This window comes from Cololabis saira, chromosome 21, assembly GCF_033807715.1.
Source record: "Cololabis saira isolate AMF1-May2022 chromosome 21, fColSai1.1, whole genome shotgun sequence".
Taxonomy (NCBI): Eukaryota; Metazoa; Chordata; class Actinopteri; order Beloniformes; family Belonidae; genus Cololabis; species Cololabis saira.
In genome coordinates, this window is record NC_084607.1 from 35,845,681 (window position 1) to 35,867,141 (window position 21,461).

Genomic DNA, 21,461 nt, shown 5'->3' on the forward strand with positions numbered 1-21,461 from the left:
CGGTCCTGTAAATAAACATGTTTGAAAAATGTTAATTTTATTGACGGATAATAATGAATATTTCATGAAAAAGGGGAGCAGATGGCTCATATCTGTTTGTATGTGATATCATTCTGAGAAACCTTTTTATATATAATATATGTTGAACGTGTCGAAGCCCAAACAATTTACCCTCAGTGTCCAGTCACAGTCACAGGGTTTCCTATCCACAAACACAGTCTCCTGTGTCGTCTGAAATCAGAGAGGTGCACATTCCTCTATGCAGGCTTCAAATAAAGACCTAAAATCCTTTCAGAAATAATCCAGATTCCCACTGGGAATGCAAATATCCACTGCTCCTAGGCCTCTGCCTCCCCCAAGGTGGACAATCAGTGTCTTTGTGAAGCCGAGCTGATGCCAGCACCGCTGCTTCTGCAGCAGGTCCAGTCTGGCAGTCTGAGCTGCGCTGCCGGCCTCACTGCTGCGGAAAGCTCTGGATTATTCTCAGGGAAGAAGATTGGAGAGACATTGAGGATGGATTCAGCTTCCTTTTCTTCCTCTTGTTGGAATCTAACATGTTTCCCAGTGGATTGAATACAACAGTGATCTGGATTCTCACACTGGATTTAATGGCCTGGGAGACGTCACTGCTTCCTTGGGAATAGTCCACCAGCAAGAGGTAAGCAACTCTCGGCCTCTTCTATACTCTGAAAAATCATATTTATGTGACTTGGTCTTGGCAGATTTTTTGAAAAACAGATGATAGCAAAATTGCAATTCCTGGTTTATTTAATCAAGGAAAACAAACTAAAGGCAAAATGTGGGCTTGAGCCAATGTTGAGAAAAACCCAAGTAATCTTCTTCCTGCACTGTTTTCTCAGGGCTCAAGCTTAGAGTTTCAACAAGCAGATACATATTGATTTCTGAGCCTTGTTTGAATGTTGTGTCCTCATTCAGTCACCGTGCAAGTGGTTGGAATGCTGTAAAGATGCTTTAGTTCCAGGCCCGAGTGGTGGCAGTCAGTGAGTAAGTCAGGGAATTAGACAGGATTCACGACTTAACATGCTTTATTTCAGCATTCAAAATAATTAAAAACATCTCAATTTATTATACATATACAAAATAGGTACAGAACCTTGTGGTGTTTTTCCCCCATTGGTGTGTCTAACGTCTCTCACAATCTCTTTGCTGGTGGCTCTCTTGTTTTAAATCTCTGTTTCCAATTTTTTTTTTTTTTTTTTTTCAATGTCTTGTTGAGAAAATTCACCTGTTGCACATGAGAACAAGAAACAAACTCCAACAGATGCATGGAATGGAAAGGGGGAGGGAAAGTTCAAGACATAAAAGCAAAAATAGCTTTTTACTTGAATTGAGGAACAGAGCTGGAGTTTGCCTGCCAACACTATCGTATAGAGGAAATCTGTCTCGTCCTAGACACCAAGAATGAAAGATGTGATTTCGTTTTAGCACCAAGAGGAGCCCGGCGTGCCAGGCTGACCGTAACACAGAACAGTACAGCCATAGTACAGCCAGCAGACCTCAAAGAAAGAATAGCACCTTAGGTTTTTGTTGTTTCTGCTTCTGTTTAAGTGTCAGTAAACCTTGACTACCCCAGCAATCACAGGTACTACTGCAGACTTCAATTCCAAATCACGGGACCCCCCCCTCCCTCTTATGTAGCTGGAATTTCTTTCTATCTTGAGGTAGCCATAGCATTTTTTTTTTTTTTTTTTTTCAAAACAGAGGGTTAATCCTATGTTTCTCTGCGGGTGGTTTGAGTGTGAATTTACAACAAGGCAACCACAACAACAAACAGATCACAACAGCTACAACATCAGCGGATGAGGTGGAGGAGGGAGAAGTGAGCGCTGTCTGGGGAGCGAGGAGCAGGGAAGGCCAGAACGACAGAGACAAACGTCAGTCAGTTTCACCTTTATTCATCAACACCTGAAACGTGGTACAAAGCAATTGGTTTCTGTCTGTTGGGACTGTCCTTTCATTCCTCAGCGCAGAGGCGTATAAAAATACAAAAGTCACCTGTGTGTTTCTGTAAACTCCAAAGAGGGCTGGATGAAGAGGGGGAGGGGTTTTTTCTTTACACTTTACAGAGGCATATATTATTTTCTTGTTGCCAGTGAAACAAAATGTCTTCTCTACAGGATCCTTGGTGTTGGTGATGGCAAAAAAACGAACAAAAACAAAAAAAAAAACAAGAGTCAAAAAAGTAGTGGTCCGAAACACGACGATGCAGAAGGTCACCACACCGCCACCATCTTGTTCTTGTTGAAGTGCAGGTTTTAGGCAAGTGGACCATCAGAACAACAGCCAAATGGAAACGTGTAGAATCAGAGGCCGGGGGTTGCTTTTTGTCAGGAAAATTACATTAGGAGAATGTTTTGGTGGGATTTCTTTTTAGGGAGAGATGACTGATAGAAAATAATAAAACACACACGCGCGCACACACACAACAACAATTTCAAGTCCAGATTTCTCTTTTTACAAGAAACAGACGGGTCCAACTTCAATGCCAAACTCTTGGTCTGGAGCACCAACGTCCATGGGAGCAATATCAATGATGGGCAGGCGAGATGTTTTCGATGTCTTGTAATCGATGACTGTCTTGCCCCACGTTCCGGTGTGTGACTGTAGAGGAAGAAGAAAGAGGTATTAGTGCCAAAAAATATTCAGATTTTCCATGGTTCATGTCTACAGCAAGCTCAATAGCTAACCACTTTTAGCTCAGCCGAATTAGCATTTAGAGCTGGGTGGAGAGTACGAATGAGTATTCCTCACCGTGCATCCGTCTTCCAGGACGCTGTAGGTGAAACGGCTGTTGCCCTCGGCTCTGATCTCGATCTCGTTGGAGCCCTGGAGGAGAAGGGCCTTCTTGAGGTTGCCGGCAGCGACGTCCATGTAGGCAACGCTGTTTTTGCAGTGGTAGGTGACGTTCTGGGATGCCTCGGTGGACATGAGGCGCAGGAAGGTCATCTGGATGTTGACATCCTCTGGGAGAGAGCCCTCGCTGCCATACTCAAACTGTTCAGGACAGAGGAAATGGGTCGAGTTAATTACCGGAGCTGTTAGAGGAAAGGTTGAGGAAAGAGTTGAGGGCCAGATAGGAAATTGAAGGCATGCTTGGAAGTGGAAGTGGGATGGAGGTTTGGGGTAATAGGTTGGACAGAAGGAGGGATGTGGACACACAAGCTGAATTAAGGTTGTCCCTGAAAGTATGAAGAGTTGGGAAATGGAAATAAAGTGCTATGAAAGATGATGTTTTAGCTTGTTTACCTGGAAGCCGTCATTCATGGCCTCTCCGAACCAGATGTGCTTCTTCTCCTTGATGTTCTTGCTGTTGTACCAGTTCTTCTTGGCAACCTCACGCTGAGTGGGTGCTACACAGGTCTCTCCAGTCTCCATGTTGCAGTAGACCTTGATGGCATCCTGAGTGCAGCCCTGGTCGGGGTCGATCCAGTACTCTCCTGAAAAACGGTGAGATAGAGGTCAGAAGGGGGAAACTTCACCATTGGATGTCTAGCAGATAAGGACTACTGCCATTCTACCAAATCCCTGCAGTGGGGACTCACCGCTCTTCCAGTCTGGGTGGCACATCTTGAGGTCCCTGCAGGTTCTGGCGGGATTCTTTTTGGTTCCATCGGGGCTGCGGATCTGCTCAATCTGCTGGCTCAGGCTCTTCAGGGTGCTGTCAACCTCCAGGTCGCGGTCACGGAGAACGTTGGCGTCATCAGCGCGGTACATGCGGAAGGGATCGGGTGCCTTCTCCTGGGGCTGGGCAATGAAGCCGAGGTCGAATCCACCACCAGATGCTCCAGGTGATCCGGGAGGTCCAGGAGGTCCGGGAGGACCCTAAGAAAAGAAAAAGGGAATCGAGAATTAATTGCTGGCAAAGTTGTTTTTCTTCCAGCACACCCTCTCTATGTTGCCCTTGGTTACGAGCAGAGCCATGCCTTTGCAGTTGCACACGTCTAACTATGGCCACTAGGGGGCCCCAAACCTGCAGGCTCAGTCTCAATACCCAGCATTTGCAGAGAAATGAAATGACCTGTTTTCAACTGAATAAGAATAATTACCAACCTTTTGGACAAGCATTGAAATTATGCTACGGATATGCAGGTCACAACAAAGTGAAAAATTCTTAGTTTTTCTTGGAATCCCCAATTATTTGTTGCCATGTAATAATGTTAGCCTAATGCATCACCACAGATCAGATCGATCAAAATAGTCTAAACTCCTCACATCATACTTTAGTTTTGTAAATTAGGGGCCCCAAACAGAATCTGACTTAACAAAACCCCCTCAAGAGCTGGAAATAGCCCTGGTTGTCAGAAACAAACTGAATGGATTAGATAGTTAGTCAGACTTACAGCAGGTCCCATCTCGCCAGAACGACCACGAGGTCCGGGAGGTCCGGTGGGTCCGGGAAGACCGCTCATACCATCCTTACCAGGAGAACCAGCAGATCCAGAGGGGCCCTAAAAATAGACAGAATAAAAGTCAAACTCAAACACTGCAAATGAAGACATCAAATACTAAAAAGACTACAATTATAAAGCGTTGAGGTGTTAACTTACTCTAGGTCCAGAAGGTCCAGCAGAACCAGCGGGTCCCTGCTCTCCAGATTGTCCCTATCCATTTGGACACAATACCAGGAGTTAAAGGCTGATTGTGTTATGGTTTGTATATGGTACGGTCAGTTATGGGCAGTATTTGATCATGTTTCAAAGTAGAAAAACATACAGAAGGTCCAGGGGGTCCCTGCATGCCGGTGAATCCTCTGTGTCCCTTCATGCCTCTCTCTCCAGCCTCGCCGGTCTCTCCCTTGTCTCCACGCATACCACCAGGTCCCTGTTAGACCAAGAAGATAACCTGAAGTTTAGCTTTGCCCTGGTAAGAACGTTGTTAGATCTGCTTTCGTCCTAATGCTGTAACTTACAGCAGGGCCACGAGGTCCAGCAGGGCCAGCAGGGCCAGCGATTCCAGCAGGTCCCTGAAACACAGAAATATCAGTTTCATCTAAATGCAAAACTGCAGAAAATGCTACTTTTGTTGTCAAGTGAAGTGAAAACATTTGTGGTAAAGCGATATGTTACATTTAAGTCACGGCAGTTAGGAAGTTAGTCACTCACGGTCTCTCCACGGTCACCACTCTTTCCAGCGGGTCCGACGGGTCCGGGGGCACCAGGGGGTCCAGGGGCGCCGGGGGCTCCAGCAGATCCAGACTCTCCACGGTCTCCCTAAAAGACAAAAAGAAAATAATTTAAACCGATTATAAAAATTCCAGCTCAAATATGGTTGGTTGGGATCTGAACACACAATCTGGACGAAGATCCTTGTGGGGGGTGAATCTGCTTCTTCTTGGTTTTCTGTCCGGATTAACCGTGTTATTTTGTGTGATACTGATTTCCTTTCGCAAAGGTTACTGGTGGGTGTCCAGTAAAGCCTTAATGTATCCAGTGGTGCTTAAATGATTTTTGCTAAATGAACTTGGTGGCTGTTCATTCTGACCGTCATCTAAAAACAAGTTGGTCAAGTACTCATGAGCTCACCTTGGGTCCAGCGGCTCCATCACGTCCAGCGGATCCCTCGTTTCCAGGGGTTCCCTACGATGCAAACGTTTCAAAGGTTAACTCGTTGAAAAACAATAGAACGATACTGAGAAAAACAACAAAAACTTGTTGGATGTTTGTTCCTACCTCACGTCCAGCCTCACCGGGGGCTCCAGCCAGTCCAGGGGGTCCCATGGGTCCAGGAGGTCCACGCTCACCACCGGGGCCGGAAGGTCCGTGCTTTCCAATCTCACCCTATGGGTGACACAGTCACAATCCCATCAGTTTCATCTCAATGATTGGTTTAATGGTATAGCTTGTTACGATCAAAACACAATGTTGTTATCGTCAGCACATCCTCTAGAAGGGTTTGAAGATTGCTGGAGATCTCCAGTCATGATCGGTACTAAATGATCTTCGCTTTAGATGTCTTGGTTTCTAGTGTGTACATAGAGATCAGCTTTGAAAGTGAGAACAGGAACTTACAGAAGGTCCAGGCATGCCAGGGAATCCTCTCTCTCCTCTTTGTCCAGGCAGACCAACGATACCACGGCCTCCAGCGATACCTTGAGGTCCAGGAATACCAGCAGGTCCCTGCAGGGGACAGCAAAGAGAAGCAGATAAAGGTTGTGAGACAAAAAAGTTATGAGAATCAACCGTTAAAAACGCTTGTGGACTTGTGTACTACTAGAGGTTTATAAGTATCACATCAGGCTGTTATTCATTTGCAACTTCGTCCAGGTATTTCAGCCTGTTCTGAGAGTTTGATCAGAGGGACTTACTTGAGCACCATCAGCACCAGGGCTACCCTTCTCTCCAGACAGTCCTGGGGGTCCAGCAGCTCCGATCTCACCGGGGCGACCGGCAGGTCCAGTCTCACCACGGTTTCCTTTAAGTCCCTCCTTGCCGCCTGGTCCGGGAGGTCCAGCGGGTCCAGAGTTGCCCTGCACAGTGTTGGGGCACGGGTTATTTGGAATAATGGTAGAAATCCTGGACAGAGAACTGGGAATAATATCTGATCATGACTTACAGAGGGGCCAGGGGGTCCAACTCTACCGGCAGCACCGGGGAAGCCAGTGGCACCCTAGAGGAAGGAAGAGGCGAGAAAAGGACCACATTAGGGCGGTATAAACAAAACAAAACCCAAAGACAAATCAAAGATCACAAAACCATTTTTAGTAGGTTAGGGTCATGTAGATGATTGTTTAACAAGAGAGGTGACTTACAGGAGGTCCAGCGGGTCCACGGGCTCCCTTAGCACCATTGTTTCCATTGGGACCCTGAAAGAACACAATACGGGGAACCATTAGCAGATAACAACATCGAGTGATAAGTACTTCTAGGTTTCACTCTAAATAGTTCATGCATCAACATGCGAGTGTTCAAACCTGGGGTCCAGGAGCACCAGTTGGTCCAGCGGGGCCTGGGGCACCACCATCTCCCTTAGCACCATTATCTCCAGCCTCTCCCTTAGCACCAGGCTGTCCATCAGCACCCTAAGGTGGAATGGTTAAAACAAGACATTTGAAAAACTTTTGGAGGAAACTATGGCTTAAGGTATGAAGTGAAAGAAAATGTAGTGAGGAAGAGGCTAGGATAATCATGGAAAAAAATAATTACAGGGGGTCCGGCGAATCCAGCAGGTCCGGGTGGTCCAGACTCTCCACGCTCGCCCTGCGGAAGAGGAACAAGTGTTAGCCAGGCTTTTTAAGGTTCAGCGTTTCCGTATTTCAGAAGACGGGCAGGTGAATGGAACCCACAGGGGCGCCGCGGGCTCCAGCGGGTCCGACAGCTCCAGAAGCACCGGGCTCTCCCTTGTCTCCAGTAGCGCCACCAGGTCCGGGAAGTCCAATTGGTCCAGTCAAGCCACGGGGGCCATCCTTACCGCCAGCACCATCAGCTCCCTTGAGTCCTTGGTCTCCCTGGGTTATTGGACAGAGATGACATTGATTACACACGTACTCAATTCATTTCCCAAACACATCACACAAACAAACAGCAACAGGAACATTCAAATTATTAGTCAAGCAACATCTTTTGAATCAGTATAAGTAAAATGATAGAACATTGAAATAGAGATCACTGAAACAAGCAGCTTGCTGAGCTTTTTTCTTTCTCTTTTTTCTGTATTAGATCAGTTGTGAAGTTCTAGACTGCAAATGAATTGAAATTGTGGACTGCTTTTCAAACTTTTTGACGACCTCAGATGAATCTTAACTGTGCAGTGTTTGTGTTTTGTTTGGTGTTATGTTCTCATTTTGCTGTCTTCATTTTGTGGAATGTCTCTGCTTTTTTTTTGCATAGTATTTTTAATTTGATATTCTTTTTATCTAGTGGAAATTTATTTGGTTTGCTTTTATTATGTTATGTTTAGTACTGTGTTATTTTAAAATGTTGGCGGACCCCAGGAAGAATAGCTGCAGTCATGCTGTAGCTAATGGGGATCCTAATTAAACAATTAAACAATTAAACTGATCATCCAAAAGCATGCTCATTGCATGCTCATTGACTTATTGTCAGGAAGCATTAGTGAAAGGTGCTTGTGGTTATAAGAAAGCCATTGTAGAGGTTCAGATTAGTGTCACCTCATCATGGTGTAGGATGTCATGTATAGTGGTGATACCCAACTCTATACTCGGAACTTTCAGAGAAATAAGGAACTCGTGTGATGACTCACTCTGTCTCCCCTCAGTCCTGGCAGACCAGCGGAACCGCGCTCACCGGGCATTCCCTGCAGTCCAGGAGGACCTCCTGCTCCAGGAGCACCTGGGGCTCCAGCGTCTCCCTGAAGAACACAAGAAAAACCAATGCCTTTAGATTTCATGTACATGAGTGAGAGCTGCTCCAGTCTCCGGCCGGGGCCGGACCTACTGTACCTTAGCGCCATCGTTTCCAGATGATCCGGGGGATCCACGGGCTCCAGCAGGTCCAAGGGCGCCAGGGGCACCGCGCTCACCGGGGAATCCTCTGTCTCCCTGAGGGGAGCAGGGAGCACAGAGGTGAGGAGTGAATGAATGAATGAATGAATAAATGCATTTTTATTTCGAACATGTATATAAAATGAAAGTCAAATTAATAATAAAAAGATAAACATTTACATCTTCATATTCACATATGTTCGAAAAAAAGGAGTAGGAAGAAGTTTACACTTTTTCCTAGTTCCTACCCCTTTATAACTCTATGGATTTACATTATTGCTATTATTATATCTACACAATATCCATATAATCTATATAAATACTACGTAAACATGCCTATTATTACATAATTATCCATATAAGTATATATAAAATATAAATATCACATAAATGTCATATCAATATCTAGAAAATACAACTATTATATACATCTATATAAATATACACTATATAAACTACATAAATATCCCTATAAATATATATATATGTGCTACATACCCAATAAATATATAACATATATTACATAATTTTAATTTAGGAAGTATGTTGGTTGTTGGTTAACCATCATGCACTAAAAATCTGTAAAAGTGGAACTCCAGTTTGACATAATAAGTGGTTATTATTAGATTTAGAATAGGACAGTTTTAGTGCCAGGTCTCATGAGTGTATGGCTACATCACGACCACTTCTCAAAGCCAGTTCAGGCTGTCTAAGTAGCATCACTGAAATACAATGTTTTAGTTTTAGCAGACCGCTACGATGAGCAACTTACTCTAGAACCGGCGACTCCTGGGGCTCCAGCCTCACCGGGAACACCCTAGACAGGAAAATGAAAAAGACAGGGTAAGACTCTGATTCATTTAAGTTTGTAGGCTTCATCTTATTTCTTGATTTTCTCATTATTTTCAGTCTGTACCTGCTCTCCGGATTTGCCAGTCTCACCAATGGCTCCCTGGGGTCCTGGAAGTCCCTGGAATCCGGGGGAACCAGCGGCTCCCTGCTCTCCTCTCTCGCCAGCGGGGCCCTAACAACGAGCAGAGGAACAGTGTCAGAGCGGGAATAATCGGACTGTGCAGGTACAAGTTGGGCCCTAGTGCTGTTACGAGGGCGGCTCGGTCTGGTTTACTTACAGCTGGTCCAGAAGGTCCCTGAGCACCAACATCACCGTCCTTTCCAGGGGCTCCCTGAACACAAACATGGCAGGTTTTCAGTCATTCACTTCTGTTACTAGAAAATGATTAGCAGAGTAGAGTAAGGTCAAAGATGAGCATGGTGTAGACGACTTACGACTGGGCCGGTAGGTCCCAAGACTCCTCTCTCGCCAGGCTTTCCACCCTCACCCTGGACGGAAACAAATCAAAGATTCAACATGGAGAACAGGCTTGTGAATAAGAACAGATACGGCTTGTAGGAGGTGAGATTCTACTCACAGCAGCGCCCTTGGGTCCGGGGAATCCCATGACTCCAGGCTGACCTCTAGCTCCAACAGCTCCAGGGGGTCCGGGGCGACCGTCTTGTCCAGGGGCTCCCTAATGAGGAACGTTTACCAATGATGAGAACTCAAATTGGAGTTTTGGAGCATTTTGATGAGAATAACTACACTGAACAAAAACCTACATTAGGTCCAAGCTTGCCGTCGGGTCCAGGGCTGCCAGGGCTACCAGTCATTCCCTGCAGAGCAGAGTCACAAGGTCAGGGCAATGCCAATGTGGACAATAATCATGTTGCATCAATTACGTAATACAAATATCTCACCTTGGCTCCAGGCAGACCAGGCTCACCAGTGCGACCAGGCTCACCAGTGGAACCCTTAGGTCCAACAATACCAGGGGATCCGCGCTCACCGGTGGCACCCTACATAAGTCAGGTAGGGGAGGAAGAGGAGAGAAAGGTAGTTGAGGAGCCGAGATAAGATCAACTGAAACCAGTGGGATAATATGTGACCGTCTTAAGGTCTTAAGGAGTGTGTTGTTGTTTATATTTACTTTGGGTCCAGCAGAGCCATCAGAGCCAGGGAAACCACGACCGCCAGGGGAACCCTGTTGAAGGAACCAAACACAATTACTTAAGGCAAAAGGACAACCCTTAGTTGAAGCATCTCTCCAGGTGTTGGCTCAAGCTTATTACATTATTACATCCATGTTTTGTTGCCACAAATGAACAAAACAAATGCCAAAAAGCAGTAAATGTCAGCCAGATAAAGAATGGCAAAGAAGTGTAGCCACATGATGGAGACATGAACACCACCTAGTGGCGGCCTGAAGAACTGCATCTACAGGCGCACAGTTCTAATCAAACATTTTCTCTCCATGCAGATGTCCAGATTGGCCATGAATGTTTCTCTAACAGTCTCTGCACACATTTGCATTTAAGAAGCCAGCTTTTCCACACAAGTCCATTTTGGTCAATTTTGTTAACATGAGACTCAAAAAGCAGCTGACTTGACACAACTAATCTTACCAATTTATATATAACTGTGTACATGGAGACTCGAACACTGCAAAACCCCTCCCCATTATACCTAACTGTAAAGAATATTAAAATAAAACTGAGAGATACATACACGCTCTCCGGGGGCTCCACGGCCTCCAACAGCACCAGGCTCTCCTCTGGCTCCTCTCTTGCCCTCTTCACCAGAAGGTCCAGGGGGTCCCTGAAGACCTGGAGCACCCTAAAAACATCAAACACACCAACGGTGTCAACGGCTGAATATGTCACGTGTGTTTAGAGAGCGTCACACTGAAGATTGTTGGTGAACTTACAGCCTCTCCCTTGGCACCAGCCTCTCCCTTGGCTCCTGAAGCACCAGCATCACCCTGAGGGGGGAAAAGAAAATGAGAAAACAGAAAGAAACAGAAGTGCAAACAAGCCGGCTGGCTTATAAGATCACACTTGCTGAAATCTCAGAGATAAAAAGATAATCAAGAATAAAAAATGTAGAGATTGAGATTTGACTTTTATAGACATATATTTTCACTCACAGTGTTTCCCTTGGCTCCGGGGGCACCACCAGCTCCTTGAGGTCCTGGGGGTCCACGAGGTCCGGGGAAACCAGGAGCTCCAGCAACTCCAGCAGCGCCCTGCAGGGGGCAGCACAGAACAACACAGCACATCATGTTCTGTTCTTGTGCCGTCTGCCGTCACCACAGAGAGGCTACGCAACAGTAATCATTTACAAAACGACACGAAGAAAAGCAGCGTCCTGGCTTTGCCAGTGCCTTGCTCAAACTTTTAAACCTAAAGAAAATAGTCACACGGCACATGTTTTTAAAGAACGATACTTACAGGGGCTCCCTTGACTCCAGCAGATCCATCAGCACCAGGGTTTCCCTGAGAGGAAAAAGGAGGAGATCAGTGTTTTTATTGATCAAGCTCATGTCATATTATCTTAAACATTTGATTAAACAGGTGGAAAGAAACTTACAGAAGGTCCAGCGGGGCCGGCAGGTCCGGGGTTTCCAGGCTCTCCACGGGCTCCAGCGGGGCCCTCGCCTCCACGAGCACCCTGAGCTCCGAGCTCACCCTAGGTGGAGGACAAAAGGAGGTTAGAGTCCTTCATGATGGAGGCTTGCAGAAATTACAAGAGAGCAGCAAATAAAATAAGAAATGAGAAGAGAAAAAAATGGATTTTGGATAAACTGAGTTCGTTTGAAAGAAAATCATAAAGAATGTCTGATTTAATATATTGACATATCTAGCAATACTCAATGGGTTTCCTGTGTGACCCATCCAATATGGCTGCCTACCTGCACACACGACCTCTACTGCTAAATCAGAGGACGTGAACTAGGGCTGCACTTCAGCTAGGAGATGTTTAAAGGTGTCAGGATGGAGGATAATGATTACTGGTGGAGATCACACTGAGCTTACCTTGGCTCCAGGGCCACCGGGGAATCCAGGAGGTCCAGCTGGGCCAGTAGGTCCCTGAGAACACACAAAAACACAATTAGTTAACATTTGCACATCTTTCCCCCTTTGTACTAACATGGTTTAAGTACTGACGTGGTTTGGATCTGCTAGATTTATCCAACAGAGAAACATTTAAGCTTTAAAGGTCACAAGTGTGGGCTATACTGACATCTACTGGGGGTAATTATGAATTGCGACAAGGTTAATGCCCCCCCACACTCAGTTACGGTGCCTGTGTTGTTTTTTTTTTGTCCCTTTAGGCTTCCTGTATTAAAATGCTGAAAGTCTATAGAGTCCTTCCAATGTAATGAAAATCAAATGATTCTTATTTTCACAACATTCTTGACCAATGGACACACATGTCTGGGTATCATTCTAGATCCTACTCACTGGGACTTGAATAACAGATAAATAGATTGTGAGAAACTTACAGGAGGTCCAGCAGCACCAGCACCACCATCGTTACCACGAGCTCCCTGCAGGAAACAGAAAACATCACTGGTTTAGTCTACGGGTCCATCAGGGATAACTAGATCTGGATGAGAGTGTGTATCTGTATCTGTGGACTCACAGCAGCACCGGTAGCACCAGCACGACCTCTCTCACCGGGCAGGCCACGAGGTCCCTACGACCAGACAGAGACAGAGTTAGTCACCGGGAGGTTAGCTGGCATCGTTTGGACAAAAAAGGTCAAATCTAAGATCCATTTGTGCAGGTGAGGAGGGGTGGGTGGTTTACTCACCATGGCTCCGGGGGTTCCGTTCTCACCAGCAGATCCAGCCTCTCCCTAAACACACACATGACGGGGTTAAATCATGGTAGCAGCTTCTTACATTGGCTCCTAGTGATTTATTAATATGCAATGTGTACATACATATTTATATTTATATATATGTGTATGTGTATATATGTGTATATGCTGTACATTGTGTTTATTTCACTGCATAAGCACTTATGGTTAGAACTGCATTTCATTGCCCTGTACTTTTGACATGTGCAATGACAATAAAGTTGAATCTAATCTCATCTAATCTAATCTTCTACTGCAAACTGGGGCATTGCTGTAGCTAAAAACAGCAGGAGTGAATGTACTGGACCCTAACCCTAACCCTAACCCTACCCCTAACCCTAACCCTAACCCTAACCCTAACCCTAACCCACTTAAAGACCTCTTGACCTTTGATGCTACACATTTCTAATCTTACACTACCAACCTGGGGAAGGGAGTGAGCGAGACAGAACTACAGACATTGAGGGGAGTAGAGGATGCTCTAGCCTTTCACCCTTAAATGTTGATCTTCTACTTAAATATGTTCTGAGCAGCTTTAAGTGGGTGCAGAACAACCACATACAAAGACTAGCAGCTACTTCTACTAAAGCTGCTGCTGATGACGGCTACGCCACCATCAAGCATCCCTGACGGGATCCATTCAGGGATCCAAACTGACATGTAGATGTATTTTGTAAGCATGATGCAACAAAGAGGGGCAGTAACCTTGGGTCCAGCGGGGCCGCTGTCTCCCTTAGCACCATCCAGACCGCTGAATCCCTAAAACAAGAACAGAGGAAACACAAAGATTCAGACCCCTGATCCTGGCAGGCTTTAGTTCTTACATTTCTGATCAAATGTGATGCCAGAAACTCTGACTTACTCTGTGTCCCTTGATGCCGGGCAGTCCAGGGGTTCCTGGGAAGCCACGAGCTCCCTGAGAGAAAAAAAATCACACATGTGTAAAGTTTTATCTTTAAAAAAAAGGAGAGAAAATTGTGGCATGTGCAAATATGGAGTAACTAACGTACCTGTGGGCCGGAAGGTCCACGCTCACCACCGCGACCAGGTTTGCCGGACTCACCCTGAGAGAATGAGAGGGACGGGACGTTTATCCACATGCTCTTTACTCTAAACGGAACTGTTTCTACAGATTGGTGAAGATGAGCAGAGCTGGTCCACTTACATCCTCTCCATTCTTGCCGGGAGGGCCTGCAGCTCCACGGGGACCCATGGGACCCTGAAGAAAAAGGACAGGTCAGGTCTGAGGTGACACACGGGGCAAGACTTCAGGTGGGTGTGTGTGTGTCTGTGTGTGCTTTAATACTCACGCTAGCACCAGCCTCTCCAGGCTCACCAGGGGGGCCTGTGAATCCCTGAGGTCCCTGTAGGGGGCGACACACACACGCATCAGCATCAGCTTCTTACACTTTGTTGGAGTTATTCTGGTTTGTTTTGGTCAAATAAACATTTGACAAGAAAGTGAAGTGGGTGCAGAACTTAAAGCTGCAGTCTGTATTTAAAAGAATGCACTTCCAGGAAACGTTTCATGAGATTCCTGCTTAACTCTAAGTGTATTTAAGGCTGCACCGGGTTTGAGTAATGGCTAGTTTCTTCTTTGCTTATTTTTATGTTATGACTGGAAAAAACCTTTGTGGCACAATGTGATAATAGTTGTTGTTTTGGTGCTGTGACCACCTGAGCAGCAGGTGGAGCTGTGTGAAACCTGCAGTATATATTCATTCATCTAATACAGGATTACATTCCCTCTTTGTAATCTGTGCTGCTCTGAATCTTGGAGACGGATTCATGAGGGATGGGATGAAGCAGAAGTGTTTCCACGGTTTCTCACTTCTGCATCATCCTGACTGAAAACACAAGGAGCAGCAAGGTCTCTCACTGTCGCTGTCATGTTTCATTATTCAAGTACCACTTTTACACCTGTCCTAACTTCTAAAACAGCGGTAGGAAAGATGGGCCCTCTTGGTGTGTGTGGTTCTCAGAAGGAAGTGAGGGAAACGGAGGGCAGCCTTGGTTTTACGCCAGTTGGACATCCATGTAAAGATGTTACTGCCACCTCCTTGAAGCATCTCAGATTGGACTGATTTTGAGTTATAGATACACTGTAAAACCTAACAGTACATCTTAATAACAGAAGTAAGTTGATCAAGTAAGTGGTCACTCATTGCCATCAGTTAAGATAACTCAAAAATGAATTAAATAAATGTTTGAAGCTGGTATAAGATGTGTTTGTATTGTGTTAAAGCAACTTAAAGATGAGTTATTTAAGTTATGACAACTAAAATGGTTTAAGGCAATCAGTTTGAGGAGCTAGAAGTTGTGACCACTAGAATGTGATAATTTAATTCAGAGGAATAAAACTGAGTAACTTGAACTTAAGTGCTAACATTTATGTAAAGAAGATTCAATTAAGTTAGTCTGGATTGATGCAAATTAACACAATCATTTTTTAAGTAAGTCTGAAGGAAATACTACATATGAGTGTCTAATACGTATTAGTTTTAAGTTCAGTTTACTGAATGAAATGGTACTATCACATTTATTTAACTAAGTTACCTTAACAATAAATATTTGAGTTACTTGAACCTCAATGGAATATTTTTTTACACTTGCATTGTTTGAGTAAATAAACTTAAATGGTTTTAGGCAATCGGTTTCCTCAAACAGTTTGAGTTCCACTAACTTATGAGGTTTTACAGTGTAGAAGGAAGTGATGCACTCACACTTGCACCAGCAGGTCCGGGGGCTCCACGGGGTCCCATGGGGCCCTGTCAGGTAAAACACAAGCACAGGTCAGGCCCTGCGTCAGCGAGAGACAACGGGACATAACGAGAGCGTCTGCAGAGATGCATGCTGGCCTACCATGGGTCCGGGGACGGGCATGGCAGGGGATTTGTCATCGTAGCCGCCAGACATCTGAGGGGAGAAGTTCTGCAAAAACCAGACAGCACAGTTATTTTAATCGGTCACAGCAGAAATGCTGACACAACAAGCTAATAAAACCTCTCTCATCACACTCTTTCAACATAACAAGACAAGACGAAAGTCAAAGTGAGCTAATAATAAATAATTACATTTGAAGTCCTTAATTAATACCTTATTAAACCGATTATAGCTAACTAAATATGAGGTTTGTATTTGGAGGTTCTGTGTGTGCAAATCCATCAAGGGTAAAACTAAAAACTTTAATTAGATGTATTCCTGAAAATACTTTTTCATCTGAAGGCGTGTTTTTGTGAACTTCCTCAGTACGTTTCCAAGTCTACTTTTAGCATAGTAAGGCTGTTTGTCCTTCTTTTTTTTATCAAAGATAAATCCCGTCAACACTTGAGATAAGAAATATCCCAGAATGCAACAGTGGAGGAGGAGGTTCCCAGCTGAGATACCTCCCCAGGAAAGTGTCCATGAGACCGTTATTTGCAGATGTGTGGGCCTGCAGGTGAGTTGTGATGTCGTCAAGCCAACTAACATTCGAAACCTCAGACACAAGAAACGTCACAAACGTTCTCTGAGTCAAACTCGCCACGTGTGAACTATCAAGTCCCAACTTGGAGAAGTTGGAGACGGCGCGATGGATGCAGTGACTGGTTCCATCGCATTAAAGTGCTAAACTAACTTCTATAGCATGTGAGCATCTAGAAATTCCCTTTAACAGGACTGACGTCAGAATCTTAAACTAGAATGAGAAGGTTTCTGTGAAGTCGGCGTGAACGTGATCGTCCAGCATTCAAGATTAATAAACTAAACAACCAAAGGCAAAAAGGTGCATCCGGAAAACACCTCGGCCGCCTCCTCAGACATCTACGCTCAGACGTCTTGACCTTCTGACTCCAACCAAAGCCCGGGTCAAGGTCGGTACTGGATTTAGGTGAGTGAAGAGGCCTGAGCCTCGCCGGCGCCGCAGCATTTTAGATCAGCCCAACGCCCGACTCCCCAAATACTACCCAAAATAAGCCAAAATACTTACTCCACCGAGGCCGGGAGGTCCAGGGGGGCCGATGGGTCCGGGGACGCCGGGCTGTCCGTCGAGACCATCTCTACCAGGGGGACCATTTGGACCCTGGAAACGGAGGAAGAGAGAGGGTCAGACTCCAGAACCAGGGCAGGACCGCTGCTCGGAACCCGGCTTTAACCCTAACCCTAACCCTAACCCTAACCCTAACCCTAATCCTAACCCTAACCCTAACCCTAACCCTAATCCTAATCCTAACCCTAACCCTAACCCTAACCCTAACTCCATCCGTATGCAGAAGCAGTAAAACCCTCACACCTAATGTTTCACTGGCTCTGCACACACACACACTCTGTGATGAAGGAACCATAACCATCACAAAGATGCAGGTCATTCCTCTGAGAACATGTGACCAACCAGGGACAGTTTAGAGGGTCATGTGACATTCGCACACAGGAAGTAGAAAAGGACAGTCACTTGCCAAGAAGCTACCGGTTCATGTAAGACATTACATCACCACCTTAAATAAAAAATAACTTCTTTGAATTCATTTAACATAATAAATAAAACCTCTAATACACTGTAATTATCTTTCTTAGTATTACAATTCAGCTTTTAAACAACTAATCTCTGTCAAACCTCCAACTCAGTCCAAATCAATGATCCAGTCAACCGTTGGAGCATTTCTCCAGGTTAGACCGCATCACTGGGTCAAAGGTCGGCTCTTGTTTGGATGACGTGAAGCAGGAGAGCAGAATTTAAACAGCTGATAGAAATAGCTCATCAATTTAACTCATGTCTTTTTGACAAATGCTCTTCCAAATCCTGTCTGACACCAACTTCCATTCATTTGCTTTCTAATAACAAATTAAAAAAAACACAAGAAACTGTTTTTGATTTAGAGGCCTAATTAAAACAGGACAGGAGCCACAACGCAGTAAAATCTCCTCACACAAATCAGACATCATCCATCTTTCCAGGCATTACAACCACAAGCTAACTGGAGCAGAAGCTCTGAGCGCTGCCACGTTTCCACATCAGCCTGAACACGTGTACGACACAACACGTACACACCATCTACTACTGCAGCTCCAACACAAACACAGGACTACACCAGACCTCCGTGAAACACACCGGGAAATATAAAAGATTGCCTGCAAGAGAGTCGGAAGAAAGAAGAAAGTTGGGACATACCCGCTCTCCCTTGGCTCCACGCTCTCCCTTGGGTCCCTGTGGTTGGAAAAAAAAAGGAAAAGGTCTAAGCATCATGATAAAAGTCTAGAATATGATTCATGAGGGATGTCATGTATCTGATCTCATCATTTAAGAAACTCCCCGTAGATGATTATCTGTTATGCAACAAAAACGATACTGTCACACCTGATAGAGAACCATTACCCATAATGATGCACAGAGCTACACCATGGAATAACTATAATAATAATAATAATAATAATAATAATAATAATAATAATAATAATAATAATAATAATAATAATAATAATAATAATAATAATAATACACACCTCAGCCTGCTGGTAGCCTAAATGGGAGACAGAAACACGATAAGTTAAATAATGACAGAAATCCCACACAAACATCTCGTTCAGGGAAAAATGGAGGAGAAAATGCATCATGTCTCATTGGGAAAAGATTGAATTTAACGGGTGAGACTAGCTGTGTTGAGAACGTGCACAGGTGTGTTTGTCTGCACATTGCAACATTGGAGGTGGATGTTTATGTTAGTTAGTGTGTCCCATGTGTGAGGACTGGTTAGTATGCAGTATCCGAGTTAGTATGCACGGAAAAGCGTGCAGGAAGAGGAGCTTGACAGAGGTGTAGGGGTTGGGGGGGCAGTACCGTCATCGGGGCAGATGGCGCAGCACTCGTCGTGGGGGATGATGGGGTTGGGGCAGTCCGTGGTGTCCTCACAAATGACCTCGTCGCACATGACCGTGCCGCTGTCGCACACGCAGATCTGGCATGGCTCTGGCTTCCACACGTCACGGTCCGCAAACACCTGGCCGTCCAAGGTGCAGCTGGCACCTGAGCCTGCAGGGGGCGACATAGAGCACGCTCAGGGGAGGCAGGTGAGGGCCGGCTCGCACCGGCGTGGACGGACATGTAAGCACAAATCTCCACATACTTTCACAGGGTTGGAAAAAAAAAAAACATGCCAGCTGTGATAAATAAGTTTAATAAGGAAAATCTTTTCCATCAATTGAATGAAATTGGGTCATTTCTTAACAACACCCTAACTGGATGAAAATGTATCACTTTTGATATAACAGTGATATCGTATTAGTTATTCATGTTTTTGTGCTTTTTCACACAGTTCTGTATAGTTTATAGAAAACCTTTAAAATAATGCTAAATTGGGGTAAAATCTACAAGCAGAGTTTTTAAAGAGAGCACTAAAGAGTGCTTAAAGACTGTGTAGATGAGTCTGGACAGATACTGGACGTGGCGGGGTCAGAGGTGATGGAGAGGCCACCGAGGCTGCGTCTGGCAGCCGTCATTACGCCCTCCAACACGTTGCATGCACAAAGTAAACGTCCCTATGTGATCTGATGTCCCTGCAGCTGCATGTCAGTCGCATTTCCTGCTCTGATGTGAACCAGTGCTTCAGTCAACCCATTTCTAAAAGCTAACTCTTCTCCTGAAGCCCTAACTGGGGCTCCCTTTACAGCACGTCTAAATCATCGCTGCGTGCCAAAGTGCTGAGCTCAGAGGGGGAACAGCAGCGCTGCTCCAGACTGGCGGCTTGGCAGCAGCTGCTGGAAATACTGCGCATGTGTTTGCAATTAGGAAGAAACCAAAAAAAAGAGTGGAAAAAAGTGAAGTAGAGGAGGAGGAAATGGGAGGGGGGGGTGGAGCATGGTGGGGGACGTGGCGGTCAGGACTGACTGCAGGTTGCAGAGACGAGCCCCTAGGTGTCGCTGTGACACTGCTCACTAGGGCCAAAGCCCACTCGCTTTAGATAAACATCTGCGTGGTTTTCCAGACAAGAAGAACATCTGGAAAAGCTGAATTCCTGCTCCCCAGTTCTGGTCTCCACAGCTTGATGGTTTTTCTTTGTCTTCTCAGAGAATATACCAACTCACATCGTGACACTGACGATGGCATTTCTGCCCCTCTTCACCTCTCTCTGAGCTAAATATTCTTTTTCCCTAATTCACCTGAGCTTTTGTAGATGTAGATGCAAGCTTTTCAAAATCGCTGTGCAGTAAGACTTGCCTTTTGTCTCACCTCTCTGTGAGTATTTTCTTATTACGTGTGACCGTAGCTCACCTGTCTCACTCAACACTTTGGCCTCAGGCTATACATTTTTTGGCCACATCAATCCGACCTCTGGTGCGCATGTACTGGAAGCCATGGCATGTAATTAAACGCATTTGGGAAGATGAGGATTTTGAGACCAGAGGGCAGAAAAACTGTTTGGGTGATACTAGTCCAAAGCTTCGGGAAGGTTAAAACCAGCTTGTTTATGACAGAAAGCCATTGCCTGCAGGAAGGCCTGGAAAACTTGCAGAAACTCGCTCTGCATGCATAATGGGAAGGTGGAGGGGGGGCCTCTTTGGGATGCCCAACGCATTACGCACATCCCTGCAAATACTGCAACTCTACCGTCTGTGTATTTATCTCTTGAAAAATCTACTTAGTGATCAAAGTTCTACGTTCTTTTCATCTTTTGTTTCTCCTCTTCTGTCTAAACTTTATCCAGCCACAAAGAGAATATCCAGCTGTCAGAAGTCATTAAAAAAAAGAGGGGTTAAAAAAAGGGTGGAGAAGCTCCGATAAACAGTGATGAAACTTACGGTCGTCCTCGCCCTGCGCTCTGACCAGGAGCACTGCTGCACTGAGCAGCAGCGCCAGCCGCATATCCACAAAGCTGAACATGTCTAGATGCCACTAGACATGTAGACTCTTTGAGGCAAGAGAGGAAAAAAAGGCTGGGGATGTTTTCTTTTTCTGCTAGACTCCACTCATACAGGGGTGTTCGGGGCAGGATCCGTTCGTCTGTCCAAAGTCCTTCTGACCCCAGCAGAAAACTCCCTACTGCCTACACTCATTTTCCACCGGGGCTTTTATATGAGAGCCTGCAGAACTGGGAGGTTACTGGGGACTGGACCGAAAACGGGGGACACACCCTCATCACCCTGCTGCTGCTCACGTTTAGGGAAGACAAGAAAAGACACCTCCTTCAAAGAAAAAAAAAAAACAAAGGAAAATGCTGTGGGTGCCTCCCTCCATAATTGCACAGCAGTTGGGTTGGAGTTTGGATCAGAGGGAAAGGGGGGGGCGTCCGAGCCGGAGGAAACCTGATCCACAGGAACATTGCAGGGTCG

General features: G+C 45.4%; 1 protein-coding gene and 1 long non-coding RNA gene across 2 annotated transcripts; one reads left to right on the top strand and one right to left on the bottom strand.

Moving 5' to 3' along the window:
- Positions 1–1,028: 1,028 nt before the first annotated feature.
- col1a1a (collagen, type I, alpha 1a) lies at positions 1,029–21,177 on the bottom strand. The gene is made up of 49 exons (XM_061712866.1): positions 20,931–21,177; positions 18,973–19,164; positions 18,639–18,655; positions 18,307–18,342; positions 17,128–17,220; positions 16,023–16,091; positions 15,884–15,928; positions 14,471–14,524; positions 14,326–14,379; positions 14,171–14,224; positions 14,023–14,076; positions 13,866–13,919; positions 13,113–13,157; positions 12,942–12,995; positions 12,802–12,846; positions 12,332–12,385; positions 11,886–11,984; positions 11,747–11,791; positions 11,443–11,541; positions 11,224–11,277; positions 11,025–11,132; positions 10,447–10,500; positions 10,217–10,315; positions 10,079–10,132; positions 9,892–9,990; positions 9,749–9,802; positions 9,592–9,645; positions 9,378–9,485; positions 9,234–9,278; positions 8,420–8,518; positions 8,221–8,328; positions 7,304–7,465; positions 7,164–7,217; positions 6,932–7,039; positions 6,770–6,823; positions 6,574–6,627; positions 6,326–6,487; positions 6,030–6,137; positions 5,691–5,798; positions 5,544–5,597; positions 5,124–5,231; positions 4,931–4,984; positions 4,735–4,842; positions 4,569–4,622; positions 4,362–4,469; positions 3,564–3,843; positions 3,268–3,458; positions 2,773–3,015; positions 1,029–2,622 (listed from the first exon to the last, which is right to left on the bottom strand). The coding sequence occupies exons 1-49, from the start codon at positions 21,010–21,012 to the stop codon at positions 2,476–2,478; spliced, it is 4,338 nt and encodes a 1,445-aa protein (XP_061568850.1). The 5' UTR covers positions 21,013–21,177; the 3' UTR covers positions 1,029–2,475.
- On the top strand, positions 8,974–16,887 carry LOC133422817 (uncharacterized). Its single transcript, XR_009770764.1, has 3 exons — positions 8,974–9,537; positions 14,293–14,432; positions 16,471–16,887. It is a non-coding gene; the product is annotated as an uncharacterized LOC133422817 (long non-coding RNA).
- Positions 21,178–21,461: the final 284 nt, after the last annotated feature.

Excerpts from the sequence above, each read along its gene's own strand:
- col1a1a (XM_061712866.1), bottom strand. The coding sequence starts at position 21,012 with ATGTTCAGCTTTGTGGATATGCGGCTGGCGCTGCTGCTCAGTGCAGCA. Across the intron at positions 12,847-12,941 it reads CTGGTGCTACCGGTGCTGCT|GGAGCTCGTGGTAACGATGG; the intron begins GTGAGTCCACAG and ends TGTTTCCTGCAG. Across the intron at positions 10,501-11,024 it reads GTGGAGCCCCCGGAGAGCGT|GGTTCCCCTGGCGGTCGTGG; the intron begins GTATGTATCTCT and ends TTCCTTCAACAG.